Raw genomic sequence first — 27,820 nt, 5'->3', positions numbered from 1 at the left:
ATTTTCTCAATTTACAAATGGGTTATATTGAGTAGATGAAACTGTACCCACTTGTAAAACGAAAAAGGACAAGAGGGCACAGGCTTATCAAGTGATCTGCAGAGGAACAAGGGTGAAGTGAACACTGCCTGATAAAATAGGGGAGCCAACCAATGATGTGTCATGATCACCTTTTTCTCCCACCATCACACATCAGTCATCTCGTCAAGAACAAGCTTTGGTCTGGACATTGTTCACAGGATACTTTTCAACCACTACCAGTTGAAATCCAAGACGATAACAACATTGGCATTGTCGTCTATACATCAAAGTTGCACTAGCAAAGTTATTGCTGCTCTCTCGGATGAGAATCTTCAAGCCTTGTTAAACACCTTTGTAGATCATACTAAAGTCTTGGCCTCAGCATCAATCCCAAGACTAGAGTCCTTTAGCAGGCCATCCTCAAAGTTCCAATCCACCCCTCCATTATGACCATTCTTTCTACCTGGGAAGTCACCTCTCATCCAAGGCTGACATCAATGCACAGACCCAAAACTGCATCCAATCCGGTATGCTTCCTTCAGACACCTAAAGATGAGAATTTTTGACATCTGCGACATCTGTACTGATATCAAGAGCCTTGTTTATAAGGCAGTCATCCTTCCACTTCCACACAACTCCAAAACTTGGACTACATATAGAAGCCACATCAAGGTCCGGGAGAAGTACCACCAACACTGTTGGAGACAGATTCTGCACATCAGCTGTAAGGACAGGTATAATAATGTTAGTATCCTTGAAGAAGCGAATAGCACCAGCATCAAGACGACGATCATCCAGAGCCAACACTGCTTGGCCTGCCACACACTTAAGACGTCAAAGCACATCATTGCCAGCTCAAAGAAGGCACTCAAATGAGAGGAGGACTAATGATTGCCTGAAGGCTTACCCAAGAAACACAATTTAGGTGTCAACACCTTGTAGATCCTTGCTCAGAAGAAACTGATTGGCAGAATCACCTGTATAAAGGGACACAATCCTTTGAGAACACCCACTGGTAACAGGAAGTACGAAGAAGGAACCAGAGAAAGGAATGCCAGCGATCTCAGCTGAGGACCAATTCGATCTCCTGGAAACACCTGTCAATTGCATGGTCAGAGATGTGCATGTAGGATCAGGCTCATTGGCTATGCAAGGACCCAAAGAACCCACAATCAGCGACACAGAATTTCCTAAGTGGACAATCATACTAGAAAGCGAACAATTGCAGCTGTGACATTCTTCATAACCTCAATGCTTGCAATATTTCCACGTGCACTCACTAAACTTTTACTCCTTGACATATATACAAAGATAAACTCAAATTATTTTCTAATATCATTATATAAATTCACTTAACATTTAAACTGTTCATACCTGCACAGGAGAACTAGGGGAATATCTTTTGTCTGTTTTCCCAATGTCGTAGCTCTGACTGATAATGGAAAAACATTACTGCATTAGCAACAGCATAAGTAAAAAATTATTTCCGCTATTGCATGGAGTCTTCAAATCCAGTGTTATCTAGTCACTAAGCTCACGCATAGAGGGTAGGAAATACTAACGGTGCGGAGGTTCAACATATCAGTCATGAACAAACATTAGGATTTGAAAACTTGATTTATCTTGCTGCTGGAGATGATAATATGGAATCTTAGTGTCAGGTTGGTAGGACATACTCCGCAGCTAGCTACTTCCTGTGCACAGGAAGGGGCTCAGTTATAGAGTCCCTGCATGTCTGGAACCAACTACTTTGAGTTATCTCAAACTCAAACAACATTGCAATGTGATGCGACACTCACCTTGCACATTTGGAACATTTGTCAATTGGATGACTGCAGAGGTGATTTACAAAGATCGTGCATTCAGCTGCAAAATGATCCCTGAACATGCACTTGTTAAAGGACTATTCAACAAACTGGAGGGAAGGTGAATTAAGTTTATATTTGCTCAGGACAAGTTTGCGGAAGCACTATGCTTTGGGTTTTTTGGAAGTTATGTATAGTTCAGGGAGACAACTGAGTTGTTGTAGTGCTTCTTGGTCAAGGTCTAAAAACATGCAGCAGAAGAAAAGCTTTGTGAAGAGTGTGGGAAGAGATGAAGATGTGCACTATATACAGATTGCAACCTCCAAGGGTTTCCATGGAGTAGTTCTCCTACATTTCCCTAAAACATGAGCAATGACAAATGTTCAGCAAGAAAGAGGTCACTAAACTGTGTGAACTCCTGAAATCTAACCTCAGAATGAGAAAAGCCTCATTAATAAGAGATTAAATGAGGACAGTTGAGAGTGGCAATCTAGGCTCAGATAATGTAGAGTCCATTTGGGCAGAGGTTAAAAAACAGCAAGCAAAAGACGACGTTGGTAGGAGTAATGTACACACACTCAAAAGCAGTCACTCTATAGTAAAGACTAAAAATTTAAAAAATTGCATGACCATGTAAAAAGAATGCAGCAATAATTGTGGCTGATGTTAATCTTTATGTTGATTGGGTGGATAAAATTGGAAAGGGTAGCTATGATAACAAATTCATAGTTGCCTCGAGTTATATGTCATGGAGTCAACCATTTTGTATCTGGAATTGGGTACTAAGGCTGAATTAATAAATGACCTCCCTAGTAAAAGATTCCCTAGGAAGCAGTGATCATGACATGATAGAACTTAGTATCTGGTTTGAGAGTGAGAAACTTGGCTCAGAAATAACTGTGTTGAACTTATGTAAAAGGAAATATAAAGAAATGTGGATAGACAAAGTAAACTGGGTGCACAGATTAGCAGTAATGACAGTAAGCAAGCAGAAGCAGATATTTAAGGAGGTACTTCATGGTTCTCAGCAAAAATACATTCTGCTAAGGAAGAAAGAATCGAAGAGAGGAATAAAACAACATAGCTAACCAAGGAAATTAAGCAAAGTATTAAAAAAAATTAAGAAGGCCAAAGTCAGTAATAATCCTGAAGACTGGGATAAATTCAGAATTTAGCAAAGAAAGACGAAACAAAAAAAACTAGGAGTGCAAACTAGTGAAGAATATAAAAACTGACAGGAAGAGCTTCTTTAAATATATATGAAGGAAGAGAGATCAACGTGAACAGTTGAGATATTAATCTGGGGAGATGATTTTGGGGAACAAGGAAATGGCAGAGATACTTTGCATCAGTCTTTATGGTGGAAGATACGTTGAACATCCAACTAATAATCAAATATATGGGGAGGAATTATTTATCACCTCGAAAGTAGTAGTATTCGACAAACTAATGGGGGTGAAGGCAGGCAAGTCTCCTGACCTAATGGCTTTCATTCTAGGATCATAAAAGATGGTGTACATATAATGAACGCTTTGGTTGTAATGTTCCGAAAAATTGTTAGATTCTGGAGAAGTACCAAAAGATTAGAAACTTGCTAATTTTTCCCAATTCAAAAAGGGAGGCATAAAACAAGTAGCTACAGGCCGGCTAGCTTAACATCTATCATTGAAAAAAAACTGAAATGAATTAAGCCAATTTTGGAAATCATAATCTAATCAAGCATAGTCAGCATGGCTTCATGAATGGGAAATTGTGTTTTTTGAAGAAGCTTCAACCAGAGTAGACAGATGGATATCAGTAGAAGTGTTGTATTTGAACTTCCCCGCAAGTGTTCAACAAGATATCTCACACAAATTTAAGTCATGATCAGAGTCCATGGTGTTGACATAGCTTACTGGCATGGATTAAGAACTGATTAATGGGCAGAAAATAGTGAGTGGAGAAAGGAAGTAAACATTCAGTAGCCAAATTTGCAGATGACAAAACCAGGTGAAAAGGCAGGTTGCAAAAGGGATACAAACACTTTATGGAGAGAGATTGATAGGTTAAGTAAATGGACATAAATGTTGGCAAAACCGAGTATATGTATAATAACGTGAAGTTGCCCATTTTTCCAGGGGGGGGTCAGAAGAACACTATTATTAAAATAGAGAAAAAGTGAAGAAAGCTGCACCACAAAAGACTTGGGGGTATTTACGCACAAAACACAAAACTAGCACACAGTGCAACAGACATTCAGGAAGGCTAACAGAATATTAGCCCTTATTTTTAAGGGGGTCAGAGTATAAGAGTAGAGAAGTCTTATTGCAATTGTACAAGATGCTGGGGAGACTATCTGGAGTACTTAGGGCAGTTTTTGTCCCTTTATTTAAGGGTTCATTTCATTGGAGGCAGTTCAGAAAAAGTTCAATAATATGAACCCTAGTATGGAGGGACTGTCTTATGAGGAAAGGGTGATACGGTTCGGATTCTACTCAATGGAGTTCATAGGATCTCATCGAAACGTACAGAATTATTAAGGGCTTGACAGGGTAAATGCTAAGAGGATGCTTCCCCTCATGAGAGTGTCTAAAACCAAACAGCATTATGCCAGAATAATCAGGTGTCAATTTAAGAGTGAGATAAGGAGGGTTTTTTATTCTCAGAGGGATGAGAATCTTTGGAACTCCTTGCCACAGAAATCTGTGGTGGTACAGCCCATGTGTATATTTAAGGCTGAGAGAAATACGGATTCTTGATCAGAAGGGGAATCAAGAGTTATAGGGAAAAGACAAGAAAATAAACATGAAGAATGCCAGATCAGCCTTGATCCTGCTGAATGGCAGAGCAGTCTCAAGGGACCAAACAGCCTATTCCTGTTCCTTTTTCTTACGGTACTCCTAACCACATGCTGTCAATATAAAGCATTATTTACTTCTCATTTTATGGAAAACAATAGAAATCGAAGTTAGACTACTATAACTGAAATAGCAACAGAGTCTTGCAATGAAAAGTAGTCAACTACTGCATGTGTTGCTGAGTTGTGCAATGCAATTTTGCATTTTAGAAGCAGTAAGAGTGAGAATGAGAGATTGAACAATACTCCAAATGTTTCAAGTTAAGGAAATTCTGCCTGTCAACAGCATTCTGAAAGGATGAGCTGCACAATGTTTAAGTGCTGAGAGCAGCAGAGTGGAAGAAACAAACATGCAGAAAGGAAGGATCAATCCTTGCACTTCCATCAAAAAAATGTTTAAATGAAAGAATCCATACAAGTAAAGATCCAAGTTCACTTATCAAACATCCAAAAAGAAGGACCATCACCCTACAGATGACAGCATATTCTCGTTGCAAAAATCAAAACAACTGCGAGAAAGCACTTTTGCAACTTGTGTTCTAACTGGAATTTGTTAATCCTATTTTTATTTCCCCATGGTAATGTATTAAAGCCATTTGTCTTTCATGTCTACTTGTGTGAGTAAGCGTATATTTAGGGCTTTACATGGATATAGTTTAAATTGCACAGGTGACATTTGCAATCCTATGGAACACTGGAATGAGATATGCCCCCTCAATCAATTGGATCAATAGCAATAACGACAACAATTTGAGTCTGGGCAGCATAAACCTGAGCCTTCGTGGCAGCAAGCACAGATTTCATGACCTCAACTTGAGCTTCCATCATAGCAGATATCTCGAGTGGTTTCTACCTGAGCTGAAAATGTGTTGCTGGAAAAGCGCAGCAGGTCAGGCAGCGTCCAAGGAACAGGAGACACGACGTTTCGGGCATAAGCCCTTCTTCAGGAAGGGCTTCTACCTGAGCTGCAACAGAACATGAGACTCGGGCGTGAACCGATCTTACATTGTGGTTGGATATACAGAAGTTTTCCCTGCACCCACAGGGGATGCATTCCACAACCTACCGTGGAAGCCCAAAACTGCGGATAGGAGCGAGTCCGTTCATTTCAATGGGAAATTTACCTTCCCTGCAGCCCCCGATCCCTGGTTGCGGAAGGTTCCCTTTAATATGGTCAGGCTGCGGTAAACCGCAGGTAACTGAAACCGCAAAAAATGATTCCACAGATATGGGGGTCGCCCTGTACTACTTTTATGCTGGAACAAATGGGTTCTGAGCTTTGCAGTATATTGACCGGCATTCTGCACTTTAGCAGTGATGGGAAGCTCCATTCCAGGTAAGCCAATTACAAGCATCAATGCCGCGCACCATCATTCTCTTTTATGTTACCATTAAAGTCATCAAGATCTCCTGATGTGCCATACCTGAAAATTTAGCCAGTAGGCCGCACAAGGGAGCAAGAAAGGGTAGACCGAGCTCAGGTACAGGGAAGGAGCAGTTGAATATGAAGATTGTATTAATTTATAGCTGGTGAGAACCTTGATTTCTAGAATTCAGTAGGAACTGCTGTTGCAGTTATTTCTATGTTTCTACATGTTTCTACAGGCTTCAATCATATAACATGCAAGATTCTACAACTTGCATTGTCTCACTTGCTAATATGTGGGATGTAGAAACCCACCTAATTGATTTCATATTATAACAGTAATTTATAACTGATTTGCATTCTATGATGGCATTTCTTTTAGAAAACGCGAATGAGAATTTCCTTGGGACTTCTGTGCTCTTTCACTACTATAACATTCACAGAGGTTTGACAAAGAACCTTCTTACATCTGTAAACACAGTTCCTTCTGAAAAGCCTGTCAAAAATGTGGCAATGAGGCAAAAGCTTTAAGAAATTCTTCACATACAACCTGACAGCAAAATTATATTTAAACACCATGTCACAAGAGTCATTGGTCAGAATGCTTCAAATTTATTGAAATAGACATCTTTACCTCAACCAGAAAGCACTTTCTTCATATTTCTTCTGCTGATAGGTTTCTATTCCAAAATTGTAACACAGCAGGGTCAAATAACCTGTCTGAAACATACATGCGGGTCCATGATGACATCACAGTAATTATGTAAACATAAAATGTGTGTGACCTGAAGAATATAGAAACGTTCCAGAAGTAAAATGAAATAAATTCCATTTTCATCAGGATTCACAAGAACATGACAAAGTTCAATAATCAGCTGTTTCAATTTGAAATGTGTAAATTTCCGATTTTTGTACCACTGTTATAATCGCGTTCAACGGCAATATCATTACTTAGTCCCCTACTATCAACATCCCGGGGACTACCAGAGACTAAATGCTGAGCAGGAATACCCATAAATACTGTGGCTACAGCAACAGGTTAGAGACTATGAACTCCATCTCATGACTGTCCACCATCTAAAAGGTGTAAGTCAGAAGTATGATGAAAAATTTTGCACCACCTGGATTGGTGCAGATCTAATAACACTTAAAAAGCTCAACATCATCCAGGAAAAAAGTAATCTGCACACCATGCATAACTTGCAACATTCAGTCCCTCCACCACCCACCAGTGAGTGACACAGTGCATGTTGATGCCAATATCTACAGGACACACAATACAATAATTCATCCAAGCACCTTCCAACTCATGAGAGTCAGCAAATGAATGAAAACACCACCATCTGCAAGTCTTTCTCCAAGTCATACACTGGAACAATACTGCTCCTCCTTCATCATTATTATTTGTTCTCTGTCCATTAAACAACTCTCTAACCATGTTATTACCTGCAACTCCATCAGCTTTTTCTTGGCCATCAACATTTTGTGTGGCAACTCAAATGTCTTTTACAAATGCAAGCATTCTAAATCCATTGGTAACCCCTTATTTACCAAATCCGTAAACTTCTCTAAACTCTAATAGACTGGTCAAATGTGATTTCCCTTGAATAAAACCATGGTGTCTACAGATCAGGCTTTTTATTTTCTGAAATAAAATAAGACTTCCTTAATGGTAGATTTCAACTTTTCCCCCCAACAAGTGACATCAGCCTAACCGTTTGGTGATTCCTTACTTTCTCTCTCATCCATGGTTACCTGCAGATCTGCTGAGACCACTCCAAAATCTGGGAACATCGGAACAGAACTAGGCTGTTTAGCCAATTGAGACTGTACCACCATTCAGTAGGATAATGGCTGATTGGCCACCTCAATGTCAGTTTTCCACAGTACTGACATCAAGTTTTATGTCATTAGTCTCCAGAAATCTATCAAATTTCTGTCTTAAACATGCTTAATGATTGAGTTTCCACAAACCTCTGGGTGAATTTTAAAGATTCACCACATTCTGAGTGAAAAGAAATCTTTCCTCATCTTGGTCTAAAATGCCCTATCCCTCATCCTGAACTTATGTTGACTGGTTTTAGACTCACCAGCCAGTGAAATTATCTTATTTACATTCACCCTCGAAGAAATTTGCACATTACAAGGAGGTCACCCCTCATTCTTCAGAACTCTAAGGAATACAAACCCACAAACCCAGTCATCTGAATCTCTCCATACTGGATGGTTTCACTATATCAAAGATTAATCAGGTGAACGTCCATTGTACTTTCTCCAAGGTAAATGGAACCCTGCTTCAATAAGGGTCTGTGTAACTGCAGCAAGACATCTTGACTTGTGTACTCAAATCCATTTTCAGTTAAGGCTAATATATCATTTGCCTAAGTTTTTGTACCTTCACACTAATTTTAAACAAATTATGAACAAAGACACCGATGGTTTTAGATACTCACACTTCTCAACCTGCTACCCTTTAAGACATACTGTTTTGCTGGGGCAGTGAACGTACTATAGCCAAGTTTTCAGATAGCAAATTAGATGTGAAGACAACTGGTTAGGGTAACAGAGGGATATGGATAGGATATGTGAACAGGCAAAAACCTGGCAGACAGACTTGCATGTAAGAAAATGTGAGGCTGTGCACTTTTAACTGAATGTTATTTAAATCAAAAAAAGACTGTAGAAGGGAACAACACAGATTTGGAAGTTTTTGTGCATGAATTACAAAAAGTAAGCAGACCAAGTTCAACAGGTAATAGGAAAAATTAATGGAACAGTATATTAAAGCAGGGAGGATTTACTTAAACAATACAAAGCACTAGCTGGAATACTATGAATAGTTTTGGACCCTCCATTGAATAAAAGATATGCTAGTATCGGAGGCGGTCAAAAGGAGGTCCACTCGATGATACTGGGTATGGAGAGACTGTCAAATGGGTATTTGTCAAATAGAATTGGCCTATATGCATTTGAATTTAGAAGAATGAGAGGCAACCTTATTGAAACATATAAAGTTCGTAAGGGGCTTGACAGGATTGATATGAGAGGTTGTTTTGTTATGGGAGAGTCTATGACCAGACAGCATAATCTCAGAAGAAAACACTTAAGACAGGGATAAGGAGCAAAGTATTCTCTCAGAGTAGAGTGAGTCTGTGAAATTCTTTGTGTGATCTGTAGATAGCCTTCCCATCAATCAAGGCTGAGATAGACAGATCTTTAATTAGTGAAGGAGTCAAGCATTATGGAGAAAAGGCAGTAAAGTGGTTATTAGATCAGCCATGATCTCATTGAAAGGCAGAGCAATCCTATTACCTGTTGAACTTGGCTGCTTGCTTTTTGTAATTCATGCACAATACGAACTACCTACATGTTTTGGTCTTATTGTTCAATCATTCTTTGTTTTATACTCTATCCAATAACATAACTCCTGTTAGATGTCTTCGGACTCATTATTCCTAATCTCAAGACATACTGATCTGAAATCCTGGTCTTCTGGGTCAAAATCTTTCCTCAATACAGAGGTCAACCTATCAGGGCCATTCCATCTCCTTTAACATGTAACCTGTCTTTTCCCAAATGTATTGTACCCAGTAATATTTATTTCTTAACGTGATTACCTGTAACCACACTCTGGATTAAAGAAAAACAACTGGATAAAAAACGTTTTTATTTGTGCCACCACTTCATCCAACTTACTGTGGATGCAATGTGTATTCAGATAAAGAGTCTTTTATTTAAACTCCGATTAGACTATATTAGTTTATTAATACAATAATACCATACAATTTGGTCCCCACTCTTCTTGTCTTTGCCCAAATCATTACATTATTCTATTGTCTCAACATTTTTCTTTTGATTTTTAAGTCCAAATACTCCCACAACCTCTGCTAATTTAAAGCACTATCCAAAGGCCTTGTGAGATCCAGGACACGAGTCCCAACCTTGTTTATGTGGAGCCCATAGAATCAAAACAGCTCTCACTAGCCCAAGTATTGGTGCCATTCCCTGTCTGCCTAAACGGGTAGTAGATACAGGAGTTGAAGCATTTAAATGTGTGGTGAAACCCTGAGATTTACATGGATTATTTTAATACTGTTTACTGCATGTTTCAGTTCTTGGAAATCTAACTGGAACAGAAGGGTTTTTCTATGTGTTTGGAGTTAACAATCAGCTTTTAAAATGACAATGATCATAATTCCAAGCAAAAGGAAGTTAACCAATGCTCCTACGCAACTAACCAGAGGGATTAGGCAAAGAACTTTGCAGTTTCTGACTTTCATTTTCAGTCTGAGCTGGAAAGTCATTTGAGACAGAAGCATGTATCAAGCTCCAAAGTGCTGAAAAATTCTTCAGTGGAATCACATGTGCTAAGCAGCATTCCTAAACAGTTTATTTTTTTAAAAAATTATATCAAATACAAAGTTATTAATCCCAGACTGGGACACTGGGACACAACTGGTGGAAAAGAAGAGGTTAAATTTTCAAAGGTATTTTGGTAAGGAAAGGAATTGAAGTTACATTAGTGATAGTACAGCACTGAAAGGAGGCGAAGTCAGGAAGCTTACAATAATAATTAAGCGTTATCTCCAGTTCCAGTAGATGAGTTGAAATTTTAATTACATCAAGCCCACTTTAGTATTAAAAAAAGTTTCTCTCCCTTGGAAATAAGCTGAACTAGGTCTTGCTACAAGGCAGCACAAGATGCTCTCAGAACTGCAACAATATTTGTAAGTTGCACCAGTGTCCTGATTCTGATACAACATTATTGCTTGTGTTCGATCTTTAAAGAGTGGAGTATTTCTACTGTGTTTAAAAATCTTTAAATTTGTGTTATAAGAGAATGGACTGGATTTTTTCTTCTATAAATTCATTTCAGTTTTTTTTAGTTTTATTTGTTAAAAAATGACTGGAACATTGCTGATATTTTTGTAAAAGATCCTATCACATTTAAAATGATCGGTATGTCAGGGATTTGTCTGATACTCACATAATAAGTGCTGTAATCAACAAGCACAAGTGCACAATCCTTTATCCGGAAGTCCAAACTCCAAAAAGCTCCGAAATCCAAAGTTTTTGCTTGAACAGGTGACCGAATGCTATACCCACTCGACCTATGTGACATGGCGGCGTGGCTCAGTACTGGCAGGCATCAATGGTGTCTCAGCACTTGTACTAGTCACACATGAGTCTGTTGTTCAGTAAGATGCTTTTTATTTCACTGAAAATGTCATTTATTCTGAAATCTGAAAAATTCCAAAATTCAAAAAACAGTTGGCCCCAAGGATTTTGGATAAAGGATTGTGTACCTGCACTTGAAATGATGATTAAGAACTGGAAAAAAGGTTCACAGTGATTGGTTCCTGTTATGACCCAGAACAACCAGCACAGAAACAGTGAATCAAACAGTCTGTTTCTGTGCTACAAATTTCTGTATGATTCTACAAGGTAAATAGAACTTTTACATTGACCATTTGTCAGATTGGTACTTTCATTAACTAACTTTCAAGTCCTCTGTTTACAGCAGCTGCTTTAATTTACACTAATTCAATACTAGAAATGCATTGTTTACAGATTTATAATTAATTCCATAGACTGATTTTGGGCATATATAAAGAAAAATTTGTGAATGCAGGTTAAATGATGTAAAATTTCCAAAGAATTACAGTTTTAAGACATGTATCATAATTCCAGAAAATACTTTTTTTTGTTTTAGTATGTTTGAATATGTACCTAGCAAACACAATATAATGTTATTCCCAAATGAGAATAAATTCATATCTGAAATAATTCACATCAGGTATATTTGGTTTTGGCTAAGTAATAAGGATGACGGAGTAAGGAATTGAACAGTTACGAAATGAACCTAAATTCAATTCAAACCCGACAGAATATACTCATGGCAGCACTGCCACAAATTGGATTTCACAGTCATCATAACCAGTATAAAAATATTAAAAGACACCAACAAACCTCTTTAGGTATTCGGAGCAGTATATCTTTACAGCGTTGGATACAAGTCACTGCGTTCATATGGTCACACTGAATCACAGCCTAGCAATGGAGGGTTGAAAAAATAAAACGCATAAACAATTACGCATGGTTACAATGATTCTGGATAGAATTTTGTGCTGCTGTCTGTGCCATGCTTGGTGGCTGGGGAGGAGGCATTTAATCAGGCGGGAAGGGGGCAAGTGATGGGAATCTCGCCACCTTCCGAACATTGCCCCAATTAAGCTGGGTAACAAGATCTGTAGATAGCCTTCCCATCCTACTTTCATTTGAGGCCCCCAAGTTGGAAACCTGTTCCGCTAAAAAATAATTGATCTGAAATTAAACTTGCCCTGCAGAATTTTTATTTCAAGTAATATTAGTAACATACTTTTGTACTAGCTTGCACCAAATGATTTGTCACCAGAAATCTTCTAGGCTGACATTTACAAAGGAAAAAGGAACATAAAGAGGAGAGATTGGTTAGGCTGCCCAAGAGGGACTTAAGTACCCTCCTGCTCATAAAACAAATCTGCAGAGAAATAGAAAATTTCACTGCGGGGGATGCAGTGGCAAAAGTTCCTTTTTCCAATGACTGCAGTAACAACAGTTGTTCATAGCGCCACTATGATTGACTGATTAACCTTTATGCTGAGAACTCTTTCACACGTATTATAATTACATAATATTCTATTTTACTGTATATGTGTCAGAGGGAATGGTAACCACTGTTTTTTTGTTTGGCCATACTGGTCAAGAAGGTACCAACCATTTCTGAAGGTCATATCAAACCTACCTACTTATCAGAAAATAGCAACACAATCTACAGAAAATTCATATAATTTCAATATCGTAATTAAAGACACACACATACTGATTCTGCCCGATAGGAGTGGACTTTGAAAAGGTCCTTTTCCACATCATTCTTCAGAACATTTATATCTGATTGGCCATCATATCCAGCAAGTAGCTTTGCATACAATACCTCCAAACTCTGTGGGAACAGATGCAAACTGTTACAATCTTTCCATCAGAAAAATTCAAACCTCTAACCTTAAATATCACAATACAAAGAATTTAAGTTTCCCAATTGCAATATTTATATGAATATTGCAATTGGGAATATTTATCTGACATTAAACAAATGTCACTTTACTGAAGTGAGCATATTTCTGAGAGTGTTCTTAACCACTGCAGTGAAATCAATTAGAATGGAAGGAGCAGTCAGAATCAGTCATAAATGGAACTTGAAATGTAAGGCAACTACTAATAATTTGCTAATGATATGGAATGTAATTATATCTCTAATATGCTGCCTCAGAATCATTCTGGAGTGTTTCAGGAGTTATAACTAATCTCCTTAAGTCTGCTTTCAAAGAATATCTGTAGGCTGGTCAACAATATTCTCTCAACCAATGATAAACTTCTCATTCTGCATGAAGAAAAGTCAACTCTCCCTCTTACCTCATTAACTTCTTATCTGAAGCAGAGTGAAAAGAATCCCAGAAGTGGAAGATACTGAAGAAATAGCACAAATACATGCACCTGATATTCTCCAACAATAAATCACAAAACATTATAAATAAATATTTTACTCCCAAATATGTTAGAAAAATCCGGCAGGTGCCAATATATATCAGACTTGATGACTTGGACTGGAGCACATCAAAGCTAGAAATTTAAATATTTTCAACTAGACTTATGATGTTTCCAATTTCTTTCCATCCTCTCCAAAAGGGGAAGTGACTACTACAAAGACATCAGCAACACAACAGCACTTAATCAAGTGCACATTTAATTATTTCCTCCTCCATTTTTCTTTATGAACACTGACCAAAAGCTGGTATTGCTGTTAGCTGATATTAACTGCTCTCTCTCTTCAAGTAGTGTTTCTGTCCTTCAAATGTGTCATTATCATTCCTTTTATCAAAACAAACACAAGTGTTTGACTTCATTTAGACTAGTAAATCATTAAACATTCCTCTCCTCTCCAAAGCCTTCAAACATGATATCATTTCTTAAATCCATGTCCATCTGACTAAATACCACATCTTAATCAGTTTGATTTGTTTTGCCACAGTACTGAAACAACCGTTATCATAATCATAAACAACACCGTACATAACTACTGTCAAAAATTGCTGTATATTAACCATTAACCTTGCAATATTTTAAGATTTATTTGCATCGGCACAGTGGCTCAGTAGTTAGCATTGCTGCCCCATAGCACCAGGAACCCAGGTTCAATTCCACCCTCGGGAAACTATGTGGAATTTTCACTTTCTCCCCATGTATGGGGTTCCTCTGCATCCTCCAGTTTCCTTCCATAGTCCAAAGCTGAACAAGTGAGGTAAATTAGCCATACTAAATTGTCTACAGTGTCCAGGAATGTGCAGGTTAGGTGGAGTAGCCATAGGAAATGCAGGGTTATGGGGATGATGTGTGCATGCGTGCAGGAGGGGCGAGTCTGTGGTGGGCTGCTCTTCAGAGTGTCCATGTGGACTTGATGAGCCAAATCGTCTGCTTTCACACTGTAGGCATGCTATAATTTAATGATTTCCAAAATATTGATAGCATTTCTTATGATAACCTCCACAGTATCTTGCTAACTGAAGAACACAGGATAGTGCAGTTATCTCTGATAATGACATGTTTCCAGTCCCAAATCTTTCTGATAAGGTTGGACCTCATGATAGATATATAAACTAACCCGTCTAAGTTTAAAACGTACTCCCAAGGAGGAAAGAAACCACATCTGGATGGAAAAGATCCATGTTGGTCTCAGCGCTGTTCAGATGCAAGTTAACAGGGCAAGAGCTTCCTAGCACTTTTGGTACAAATAAGGCTTTTGCCAATATCTACTTGTCATTCTGAGCCATCCATTTGTTCTCCAGGACCAGTAAACTATTCTATCTTATCATGGGCCAACATTCTTTCAGCAACAAATTTAAGACATGTTGCTCCTGAATTCTATATCTATGAAATAGTTACAGACTGTAAATAAATGATGCCCAAGGACTGATTGTAGTGTTATCGGGGGTTTGTTTCCGGTTTCCAGCATAAAAACAGCCAGCTTATTCAGATGGACATTTTTCAGTTAACCAATCCTCAACTTTCGCTCATGTATCACCACCTACTCAGTTCATGTGATTGTTGAGCTACGTAATAAAAAAATCCAACTAAGCTTAAGAAAAGGTTTTATGATAAAAACAATGTACTGTCAGAGCCAAGTCCAGAAATCCATCTGCCAACAAAGGTTTCCTACAATCCAGCCAGCTTTTTCCAGTTTTCATGAACATCTGTAACAGAAAGTAGGAATGTTTTACAATGTAATTAACCCACAAAAATAAATGCACTTCTTATAAAACTATGTAATTTGATTTGCACAAACATACAAAATCAGAAGTAGGCCATTTGGCCTACTGTGCCTGTTCCATCATTCAATAACATCATGGTTGATCTGATTACTACAGTTGGACCCCGAGAAAGAATCAACAAACTTCTGTCCTAAAATTATTCAAGAAGTCTGCTTCCGCTGCCTTTTGAAGGGAAAAAGATGTCTTCTCATCTCCTCTCTGTCCTACATGGTCAACACATTATTTTAAACAGTGACCCTTAGTTAGATTTGACCACAGCAGGATATATCCTTTCCACATCCACACCTTCAAGACACCTCAATTACTTGTTTGCATCAATCAAGTCACCTCTCTCTCCTCTAAGTCTAAGAGATACAAGCCCAGCCTACACAAGTTCTCCTCAGAAGCCAATATGTATGGCTAAAGTATGCAGAGTCCCTCACTACAGCTAACTCAGCTAGGTTCTTTGGTTCACTGATGGTAGGAAATCTGTCATCCTTACCTCATCTGGCCTACATGCGACACCAGACGCACAGCAATGTTGTTCACTCTTAACTGCCCATTGCTGGCATAGCTAGTGATAATCAGAGCCAATAAACGAATGGTTAAAGTGTATATTTAGACCACATGAAATATTAAGGAAAGCATTTACAATTCTGAAATATTTGGGTACAGCACATCTCACAGACACTTCATCTAATTATAAAAGTGTCAATGAATGGCATTCTGGCAATCACATACCCTTTCCTCAGGGACACATTATCACACAGCTCAAGGAACTTGTCCAATTTCCCATCCTCAATATCAGCAAAATGACTCAGAGCATTGAAATGACACACACAGGCACTAGACTTAAGCATTTGAGGCTTGAGCACCAAACTAATATAGGTTTATAGCAGCAATAACTGTTCAATAGCCACCTCCTAACTTCCCATTTTATATTATGTGTTATAATTGATCTTATTATGTGCATTTGTCACTTTGGTCTAATAAGTATGAAATTCAATAATATCAAGGCTGCCTTTCTTCAAGAAATTGCAATATTTGTTACTTATAAGATTGTCAATAATAAATAATTGAATTTAATAACAACAAGTTTTCTTCAAATACATTGTATCGATTTAAACTTTATAAAATTTAACGGAATTTTAATTATTAATGCAAACACATTCAAAATATATTTTGTCCAGGTAAAAATAAAACTAAGGTCTTACTTTCATTTTAGTTGTGCCTTCACTTCCCTCAGAAAAAGTTTAAAGCACTTCATGGTCAAATAATTCCTTTAAGTACTGTAACTGGTTTGTAATGTAATCAGATATAAAATTATTTTATAACCAAACATATCTGTTCCGTCCATGAAAACATTTTATGAAATTATATCAAATACTATTGCTCAAGCTCACCAGTACTTGTCTTTGCAGTGTCACTTCATTGGGTTCAGCACAGTCATACAAGCAGACCAACTTGCATGCCACATGTCGCACTGAAAAGTGAAATAGTCATGACCTTAAAATACTGCAGTGAAACTTGCTTTTTCATTTTAGGATTTTCTGTTTTTAGTTTCTATCAAGGCTGCACTAATGTTGTATAGTTGAATTTAATCTTCCTAAAAGTGGCATTCACATTCAGATCGCCACTCTTGTCCTATACAAAGTTAAAAATCACACAACACCACATTGTAATCCAATAGGTTTATCTGGAAGCACTAGCTTTCGAAGCGCTACTCCCAAATAAACCTGTTGAACTGTAACCTGATGTTGTGTGATTTTTAACTTTGTCCTCTCCAGTCCAACACAAGCTCCTCCAAATCTTGTCCTACATACATAGCCTATCCCAGAACTCAGGGCTCCTGGCCTGAACTTCCAAGTGATCTATTACACAAATGCAGAACATACACAGTCAAGCAACACTAAAGCACAGCATTTGCATTTAGAAACAAACCAGGTCCTTTTCTCAGTCATAATTGCCGCATTCCAGTCTTTCAAATTACATAGTTTCTTTGACACAGACAGAAAATAGATGAAAGGATACGTCAAGTATCCGACCATCTGGAGGAGGAGGCCTGGCCGCTATGACTCTAGTTGTTTACCACTACCAACACTTTAATACATTTTATGCATCTGAAGTACATGTTTTCAATTACCCTGCAAGATTATGTATTATTTAGGGCCTATTTGCTGACTTAAGGGAATTAATTAAAAACAATCATATTACCATTTGTGCTCTCTTCAACGTCATTGCATATTATCATTGTGTCAACATTGACGTCAAGTATTGGCTCATGAATAGTAATGATTGGCATCAGCTTCCATTACCATTGTGAAGAAAGGAAATAGGCAAGTGTCATCACCCAAGAGAATTCCTGAGTTTTAAAAAGAAAACAGTGAAACAACAAAGAATGTTTTGTTCAATCCTGGGATTGTTGATGTTAGTGAAAAAAAACACCAACTTCTTGACTTTGCAAGCTGATTTCAGTTTTGGAGCCCTGTGAGTACTTGCTCTGGGTTTAACATTGGCAGTTTTCCAATCCTCTCATACTTTTCCAGAAGCTAAGGATTCTTGTAAGAACTTTGATGTCTGTCTTTATCTTCGACAGTTTACAACTGTTCCAAGATTGATTTATTTCACAAATTATCAAAGCACATTCAAGAACTCTTGATACAGATCCAAGTTACCAATACAGATCAAGAAAAACAGTGATGTTAATATTCCTTCAGTCTGTAAAACAGTTCTGCACCGCTTCTGCATTCTATGTTACTTATTCAACTTCATAGCCATACTGCTATTGCCGACTTTACAACAAGACGTTAACTTTGCTGACAAACCTTGTATACGGGCAATCGAAGCTGTCGCCTTTTGAACTTTATGCACTCTATTCTCTCTGAGTTTCTAATGAAGTCATATCTGCGCATCTTATTAAAATAACATTATCACCTATTCCAGATTTAAGGTTGTTCTGGCAATTTCCAACTCCAGTTAAAGTTGTTAGAGCTGTGGATGCTTGTGTGTGTTCATGGTAGACTGAAAAAGTCAAGAGTTCACACTCGGGTAAAGCAAATAATTAAAATGACAAATGGGATGTTGTCTTTCCTTGCCCTAAATTTTGTTACCAATCCTTGAATACAAAGACGGGTTAGACCTGAGACAATAAGAGGAGGTGCTGGTATCATCTTGTGTGCCAAACTCTACTTTACAAAAGCTAAATGTCAATTCGCAAACACTTCCTCCGATCTCACTGGATCATGATGTCACCATTGAATACCAAGCTGTTATTTCCAAGGTTGTCACTGACCTCATCTCCTCTGAAGATCCGCCCTCGATAGCTTCCCAATTTATAGCATCCCACCTACACCTAGGCTGCCCAAATAAATAGCACTCCTCTGGAAGACCCAATGTTTCAGCCTGTTCCTGACGCAATGAACTTCAGACATGGAATTCAGTTCCAACTCTGCTTCGGTGAAACCTGTCTGACTTGCAGAAATGCCATCTTCCCCAGAGCCAATACCACGGCCACAGGAATCTAAAGCCCTATCTTTCCAGCCTTGCACTCACCTTCCTTAAACTGCTATTTCTGTACTTGCACATGGAGCAATCACAAGAGTACATTTTTGATCCTGGTTAATAACTTTCTACCTAGTTTCCCCTAAATTTTGATTTCAGGACAACATCCTCCTTCTGATCTAAGGCTCTTGCCAAACAGAATGCACTATAGCCACTGTGACATCCTTAATCCTGGTACCACATACCAATGTGGAGTTACACTGACAGCCCCAGAAACACCTGCTGCTCCTCCTTTATATTTCCTCCCCTCCTGTACAGTCAAGATTGTTGTCTGGTGAAAGCCAGAAACTTGACTATGTCTGCACTCTCTGCAGGAGCCAGCGCCATCAGCCTTCAAAATGGAAAACCGGTTTGTCACTGGGATCACAAGGGACTCATGTATCAGTTGCCTGTTTCTCTTGGACTGCCTTGCAGTCACCCATTCCTTTTCTTCTTCCAGTCCTTTGAGGCATGACCACTTCTCTAAACATGCTATCCCCACACAACTCTCGGCCACTGCACCAGAGTGTCTCCAGCTGCTTCTTGAATTTCTGGAAACCTAGAGTTTCTGCAATTGAGAGCACTTCCTGTATTTGTGATCATTTAAGACACAGGCAGGCTCCAGACTTTCCACATATCACAAATTCCACGCATTTGACCTCACCTGCCATATGTCTTAAATACACTTTTAAAAATACTCCCCAATCTGAATTTTAGTACCCTACTATTCTAGAAGATAGAAACACATAGAAAGGTACAGCAGAGAACAGGCCCTTTGGCCCATGATGTTTTGCCAAGGATTATTCCTTATCTAAAATCAAATAATGTAACCTACGCACCGCTCAATTCATTGCTGTCCATGTGCATGTCCAACAGTCACTTAAATGTCGCTCATGACTCTGCTTCCACCACTGCCGCTGGCAATACATTCCTTGCATTCACAACTTTCTGGTAAAGAATCTATGTCTGACGTCTCCTCTATACCTTCCTTCTAACACCTTAAAACTCTGATCCCCTCGTGCCAGTCAATGCTGCCCTGGGGAAATTCTGGCTATCAACTCTAGCCATGCCTCTCATTACCTTGTACACCTCGATCAGGTCACTTCTCTTCCTCCTCCTCTCCGGAGAGGAAAGTCCGAGTTTAGTCAGCCTCTCTTCGTAAGACACACTTTCCAGTCCAGGCAGCATCCTGGACTTTGCACCATCTTCTTTACACCATCTCCAAAGCCTCCATATCTTTCCTACAATAGGGCAACCAGAACTGATCAGAATATTCCAAGTGTGGTCTCACCAGGGTTTTGTAAAGCTGCAGAAAAACCTTGTGGCTCTTAAACTCTATCCTCCTGTTAATGAAAGCCAAGACACCATATGCTTTCTTAACAACCCTATCCATTTGGGTGGTAACTTTGAGGGATTTATGCACTTGAACACCAAGATCCCGCTGTTCCTCCACACTGTCAAGAATCCTGTCTTTAATCCTATATTCAGCATTCAAGTTCGACCTTCCAAAATGCATCACTTTGCATTTATCCAGGTTGAACTCCATCTGCCATTTCTCAGCCCAGGTCTGCATCCTATCTATGTCACGCTGCAGCCTATAACAGCCCTTGATAATATCAGCAGTACCTCCAACCTTGGTGTCATCAGCAAATTTACTAACCCACCCCTCAACCTCTTCATCCAAATCATTTATAAAAACTACAAAGAGCAAGATACTACAAACTACCCAAGAACAGAACAGGACACCATCACCACTAACCTCCAGTCAAATTCTACTTTGACTTTTTAAAACCTACTAATACTTATTATTATTATTATTACTACTTCCCGACTTTTGTTGTGAAACGTGAAAGGGTTCAGAAAAGATTTATAAGGATGCTGCCAGGGTTGGAGGATGAGAGCTGCAGGGAGAGGTTGAATAGGCTGGGACTGTTTTCCCTGGAGCATCAGAGGCAGAGCGGTGATCTTATAGAAGTTTATAAAATCATGAGGGGCATGGATAAGGTAAACAGACAAGGTATTTTCCCTGGCATGGAGTACAGATGTAGAGGACATAAGTTTAGGGTGAGAGGGAAAAAAGTTAAAAGGAACCTAAATGGTAACTTTTTTCATGCAGAGGGTGGTGCATGTATGAAAGGAGCTGTCAGAGGAAGTGGTGGAGGTTGGTACAATTACAACATTTAAAAGGCATCTGGATGGGTATATGAATAGGAAGGGTTTACAGGGATATGGGCCAAGTGCTGGCAAATAGGACGAGATTAAGTTAGGATATCTGGTCAGCATGAACGAGTTGGACTGAAGGGTCTGCTTCTGTGCTGTACATCTCCACAACTCTATGGTGCCTCTAAATTACATTCTGTTATAACACAACAATCATGCTCTTCTGCAACCTCACACTATAGAAGATCGCGCTATGGAAAACCCACTATAGTTTGCGTTATGTAAACAACATCCACAACTTACCACAACAAAGCCAATTCACGCTGACAAAATGCACTTTACAGCAGAACAACGTGTAATCCCTTAACATTATACTTTTCTATTTTATGGTTGTTTAAAAACAGGCCCTGATGGTAAGTCTTTACGAACCCTTGAACTCACTACTTTCCTGTGATGTAATTCCAATTTCGTTTTACATTTCAGTGCAGCTGGCTGCGAGCTGCTAAATTTGCTTGCTATAGACTAGGTCAGAAACCCTCAAAACATTTTTTGGTTGTTTTAAGCAGGTGGGAATGGATATTCCAGAAGTGATGCAGCTGGCCGAACCACTCAATTTAAAAAAATATAGAATTCATTTACAGACTACTGAATGAAACACGAACAATAGAGAACAGAATTTAGAATAACTTAACCTATGTGAAAACCTAATTAATTCTATCGTAATTTAGTTATCCGCATTAAACACCCCCTTGGCAAAAAAAGTAATATCAAACAGATTCTTACAGGAGAGATGTCAGAGAGAGAGAGGATCAGTGTGGAGCTAGTTCTTTGGGTCCCCAGCTAAAACTTGACCATCAGCTTTGTACAGGACTGCTTGTTAAAACCTGAGCTGGGAGAACTGACCACTCCCCTTACCTAGAACAAGTGTTTTGAAAGCTTTTTGCCTGACGCAGTTTCTGTTAGCCATAATCAAAGGGTTTACACCAGCCAAATCAGAACCGCTACCACTTACAATCCCCTTTGAAAAAATCAGGGTCAGAATAACCTTGTTACAGGAGTAGCATCATCACAGTGCCTCGCGAGGTGAACTGCCTCTGCTCACCGATAAGTGCATACCTTGCTCCATCGCTGTGATTTATATTTGGTATACTTCGTGGGCGGCACGGTGGCACAGTGGTTAGCACTGCTGCCTCACTGTGACAGAGACCCAGGTTCGATTCCCACATCGGGCAACTGCCTGTGTGGAGTTTGCACATTCTGCCCGTGTCTGAGTGGGTTTCCTCCGTGTGCTCTGGTTTCCTCCCATAGTCCAAAAATGTGCATGTTTGGTGAATTGGCCATGTAAGTTGGTGAAGGGGTAAATGTAGGGGAATGGGTCTGGGTGGGTTGCGTTTCGGCGGGTTGGTGTGGACTTGTTGGGCCGAAGGGTCTGTTTCCACACTAAGAAATCTCATCTAATCTAAAACTGCATATGACTGTATGATTCAATTCGTATCAAGAATAACAAGGCTAAAAATCAGTTTATGACTGAAAATATTTCTGAAGTGGCTTGCAAACGGACCAGAAGGGCAACAGATGCACATTGAAGAGACACAAGCTGGAGTTTGCAACATATCCCAAGAAAAATGAACTGACCTTTGCATCCATCCTAGTAAACTATGCGGTTTATAGGTGACAGTTTAGTGCCTTAGACAGAGACGTGTTCCGTCCTGTTTCTCGTGTAGAGAGGTGTTGCCATACTGATGCCCAAAATGTCTCCTTCAAAAGTCGGTAAACAATTTTTGACTTCTCCCTGGGTATTTGTTTTTGTACTAAGATGAAAGAACGATGAGTGGATGGGGTCAGAGCTCATATAGACCCAGTAAGACTTTTAGGTTGACTTTCAGTTAGTGAGAAGGCTTATGCTGACTGCTGAGCTAAAAGTTTGAGTTCCTAGCTGCTAAAGTGAAGTCTTAGACAGCAAAGCTTCCTCTGCAAAATCAAAAGGGGCAGATTGTTTCAGTCTTCTGGACTGGAGAGAAACCAGAACTGTTTTGCTGAATTGCATTTTTGACAAAGGGTGTGCTTGTGGAATGCTGCCTATATTCTAACAAATGATGATTAGTGGTTAAATAGTGCATTATCTTTGTAAGTATTTCAATAGAATTAAACTTAGGCCAATTTTTTTACGTTTTAACTGAGTTTTGATTAAAGTTTAGTGGTGGACCAATCAAACCATATTTGGAACACAGCACTTTAGACTTGCTTTTAAATAATTACAGAAGTTAGATTCTGGTCTGGTCCATAAAAATAGCAAACAAAGGAAAATTAGATCATAAAAAAAACTTTCTAGTAGTTGTTTTATAGCAAGGATCAGACCAAGGACTAAAGCATTTCATTTCTGGACAAAACTAAGGAAAGAAAAATTAAAGGGAATATACAAATATACAAACAGAATAATAAATAATTACTTACATTGTGTCCTTTGTTCATCATTAATTGAGGATTCTAGTCTTTTGGTTACTGCCCAGTTCCACAAATTAATGGCATATTCTTCAACCTTTATTACAAGGAAAAAAAATGATAACCTAGTTATTTCATATTGTCACACTGGTGTTTTTGCCAGTAGTTTAGCAACATTGACTTGACAATGGGTGGACATAGGGGAAAAAACACCAGCTACAACTAAAATAGCGAACTTCAATAATAAAAAAAGTGATTCAGTGTTTCTATTTTATAAATACAAGTTGACTCCAAGACGTGTTAGAACTCCAAACATGCCACACATCTACTTCATCATACGTTGTGATCAATTATGATTACCACAATGTTTCAAATAACTCATTCTAGTTAAATCCATCCCCTAAACCAACAATTGATTTCAGTTGCTGTTCACTACAATGACATTAAACCTTTAACAGCATTTCAAAGACACAAATATGCTGTCTCAGTGCTCCTGGTCTTTTATTTCCCTATGTGCAGAAGTTGGTTCTAGTTTCATTATGATACGGAAAATGCTGGAACGACAATCTTAAGCATACTGCTCGTTCCAAAGAAATTGCCTGACCAGCTGATCACTTGTATTGTTTGCTGCTTTTGTTTTAGATTTCTACCATCTGTACCATATGTTTTGCACTTTTACTAGTATTTGGAAGGCAATTAGGTTCATTAATGAGCCACCAAAACCAATTATTTCTATATTGACTAGAATACAATGGTGACTTAATTTCCTGGAACTCTCATCCATGGCTTACACATTGACTTCCAACACTGCCCAGAAAACTGAGCAGTGTGCTTGCAATCTCACTGTGGGTAGCCCTTGTTTACAGGCACTTTGCAACTGATTGAGAGCCCTGGCAATTTTAGGGGGAGGGCACTGAAAAACACATTACCCTCCTCTCTCCCTAAAACAATCCACTCCCTGCAGACCTCACCCCAGCTTCACATGCCTGTGCTCTGGAATCTACTGGAATGCAGATGTTGCAGGATCAGTTCATTCCAAAAAGGAAGAAAGATCCTAGTGGGAGGCATGGGTGACCGTGGTTGACGAGGGAAGTTAAGAAACATATAAAGTTAAAAGGGAAAAAGTACAACATAGCAAAGATACGTGGGAAAACGGAGGACTGGGAAGCTTTTAAAGAACAACAGAGGATTACTAAGAAGGAAATACGCAGAGAAAAAATGAGGTACGAAGGTAAACTGGCCAATAATATAAGAGGATAGTAAAAGTTTTTTTAGGTATGTAAAAGGCAAAAAAATGGTTAAGACTAAAATTGGGCCCTTGAAGACAGAAACAGGGGAATATATTACGGGGAACAAAGAAATGGCAGAAGAATTGAATTGGTACTTCAGATCTGTGTTCACTGGGGAAGACACAAACAATCTCCCTGAGGTAACAGTGGCTGAAGGACCTGAACTGAAGGGAATTTATATTTGCCAGGAATTGGTGTTGGAGAGACTGTTAGGTCTGAAGGTTGATAAGTCCCCGGGGCTTGATGGTCTACATCCCAGGGTACTGAAGGAAGTGGCTCAAGAAATCATGAATGCATTGGAGATTATTTTCCAGAGTTCGATAGATTCAGGATCAGTTCCTGCGGATTGGAGGGTGGCTAATGTTGTTCCACTTTTTAAGAAAGGTGGGAGAGAGAAAGCAGAAAATTATAGACCAGTTAGTCTGACCTCAGTGGTGGGAAAGATGCTGGAGTCTATTGTAAAGGATGAAATTACGACACATCTGGATAGTAGTAACAGGATAGGTCAGAGTCAGCATGGATTTATGAAGGGGAAATCATGCTTGACTAATCTTCTGGAATTTTTTGAGGATGTAACTCTGAAGATGGATGAGGGAGATTGGAAGCACACTAGCTTTCGGAGCAACGCTCCTTCATCAGGTGATAGTGGAGGGTTCGATCATAACACCAGATGAAGGAGCGTCGCTCCGAAAGCTAGTGTGCTTCCAATTAAACCTGTTGGACTATAATCCAGTGTTGTGTGATTTTTAACTCCAATCTACTCAAATGCTACGCCGACTGCAGACTCCTTCCATTATACAGTGCAACGGCTAAGATGCTTAAATTCTGCCTACCCATTCCACAATGTTCAACTGCATTTAATCTCTCCAGACTGCTAGAGTCAGACAGCACAGAAACAGAGGCTTTGCTCCAACCATCCCATGCTGACGCCAAGCCCAACTAAACAAGTCCCACCTGCCTATGCTTGCCCATAGCCCTCCAAACATTTCTTAGTTGAACACTTATCTAAGTGTCTTTTAAATATCATAACTCAACCCGCATCAATCACTCCCACTGTTACTTCCCTAGTTTTCAGCTGGCACTCCAACTTGATCTTACATAAGGGACTGCTAAATTTCTGTCCATCTATCCCACAAATTACTGTTCTCTCAGGTAACAGATCAGAAAGAGTGCAAATACATGCATCTCTTACTGTTAGAGATTGGTTATATCCGGTACCTCTCAAAATTATAACTTCTTTCCCTTTTCCCCCTGTTCTTTCTGAGTAAACTTTACCAACAGAAGCAAAGTCTGATCAGGCACTAACTCCATACCCAGCCCCTGACTAGGCTGCACACTCTCATGCAGCTCCTCGACTTTTCTTGGGGTTTCCTTTACCACTTTCACTAATGCCACTGGCTAGCTCTTTTACAACATCTTTTCCCACAGTGCCTTTATTTAACAACCAGCACTAAGACTTTACGTGTCCCACTTTACCACAGTAAAAACAGGAGGTCTTTCACCACCTTTGATTTCATTTTTAACCTGTGGTAAACTATTACCAGCATGCTCTACTTTTTGTTTTGTACTATAGGATCTCCCCTTATCCCAATTTCTATGCCTCACAGGATGAAGTTATTTTAGAAGCTAAACTTTGCCTTTTGCACCAATGCATATTCACCTGCCATCTCTGCCACTTTTCTTACTTCTTGAACTTACTGTACATCCACATGAATTCTTATCATCGTTGGGAGAGTGTTTAAAAGCTCCTCCGGCAGAATGATCTGCCTCACAGGTCTTACCAATTTTTCAAGCCCACACCCATCAAATTGACTATGTTTAATTCTTTCAAACTCAACGCAAGTCTGGCCTGGTTCCTTCATGTTTCTGAACTGCAGTCGATACATTTCTGGTACCAAATCATAAGCACTTAAAATAGCCTGTTTAACTTCTTCATTATCTCTTGACTCCTCATCTGCAAATACCTCACTAGCTCTGCCTACCACATTATTCTGAACTGGTATTTCCACAAGTTCTCTGACCATTCCATCTGCCTAGCAGATTTTTCAAATGAAATGAAGGCTTTGATATCTTTCTCATCAAAAAGTGGTAATGTTTTAACGTATTTATTTTTTAATCACTATCTTCTTTCTTCATCTCCATCCTGTTAACTTGACTTTCCTGACTAAGTCACAATATCTCAAGCTCAAATTCTCTCTCCTTTCCTCTTTTTGCTCTCTTCCTCTCTCCCTTTCTTCTCTCTCTTTCTCATCCTCAGCTAAGAACCTACTCTTTTTCCGCTCTTGCTTTCTCTCTTCCTTTATCTTCCAACTCCATTTTCCTCAACTATAATTGAAGTTTTTCTAACTCTACTGCACTTGTCTGTTTCTCTGACACACCCGAGTGCTTGACTAACTCCCTTACAATTTTAGCTTTATTTTTGTCCTTGGTTAAACCCAATTCTAACCTCTTTCCTCATACTAAAAGTATGGCCTTTTTCTGTCCTTGTAAAATTTCTTGGCAAATTTGGGAATCATCTTCAAACCCCAGAACATCTTCAGCAATTTTCAAAGCCACTTCTCTTACTTGTAATTTAACCGATCATACGTAACTAAAATTTAAACAAATTGTCTCATTTACATTGTGGGAAAAGATTTGCTAATCCACGATAGGCCAAATTATACCAGGACACCCAGAATTCCCGAGCAGCTCACGAATTGGGTCAGACAGCACGCAGACAATGGAATACGCTTTAAGCACCCAGGGACATGACGAGAGATCTCAAAACCGTAAGGGCAGATTCAGCAACACCAAAGCCACACAAAGAGCAGGACCGACAGACAGGCACCACAGGACAATGGAAGCATCTCACCACTTCAGAAAAGACTTTAACACCTACCTGTGAAGATGAATGGAACCATGATACTGTCAGGATGTTGCATTGTCTGAAGGAACAGGATATTCATCTGATAAACTGTTTTCCAATTAGCATCCTTGCAACTTAAATTACTCCTTTTCCAGAAACATTGTAGTTTCCC

At 39.1% G+C, this 27,820-nt stretch overlaps 1 protein-coding gene across 1 annotated transcript in view; it reads right to left on the bottom strand.

Annotated features, from left to right (window-relative positions):
* tex11 (testis expressed 11) overlaps window positions 1-26,827 on the bottom strand; it is a 169,743-nt gene extending 142,916 nt beyond the window's left edge. Inside the window, 8 exon segments of the mRNA XM_060831995.1 lie at window positions 1,396-1,453; window positions 6,663-6,748; window positions 11,999-12,079; window positions 12,891-13,010; window positions 15,235-15,315; window positions 16,776-16,855; window positions 23,527-23,611; window positions 26,585-26,827. Coding sequence (XP_060687978.1) covers window positions 1,396-1,453; window positions 6,663-6,748; window positions 11,999-12,079; window positions 12,891-13,010; window positions 15,235-15,315; window positions 16,776-16,855; window positions 23,527-23,611; window positions 26,585-26,827 — 834 coding nt within the window.
* Window positions 26,828-27,820: the final 993 nt, after the last annotated feature.

Source organism: Hemiscyllium ocellatum, chromosome 11, assembly GCF_020745735.1.
Source record: "Hemiscyllium ocellatum isolate sHemOce1 chromosome 11, sHemOce1.pat.X.cur, whole genome shotgun sequence".
Classification (NCBI taxonomy): Eukaryota; Metazoa; Chordata; class Chondrichthyes; order Orectolobiformes; family Hemiscylliidae; genus Hemiscyllium; species Hemiscyllium ocellatum.
This window is presented reverse-complemented; position numbering and strand designations above follow the sequence as displayed.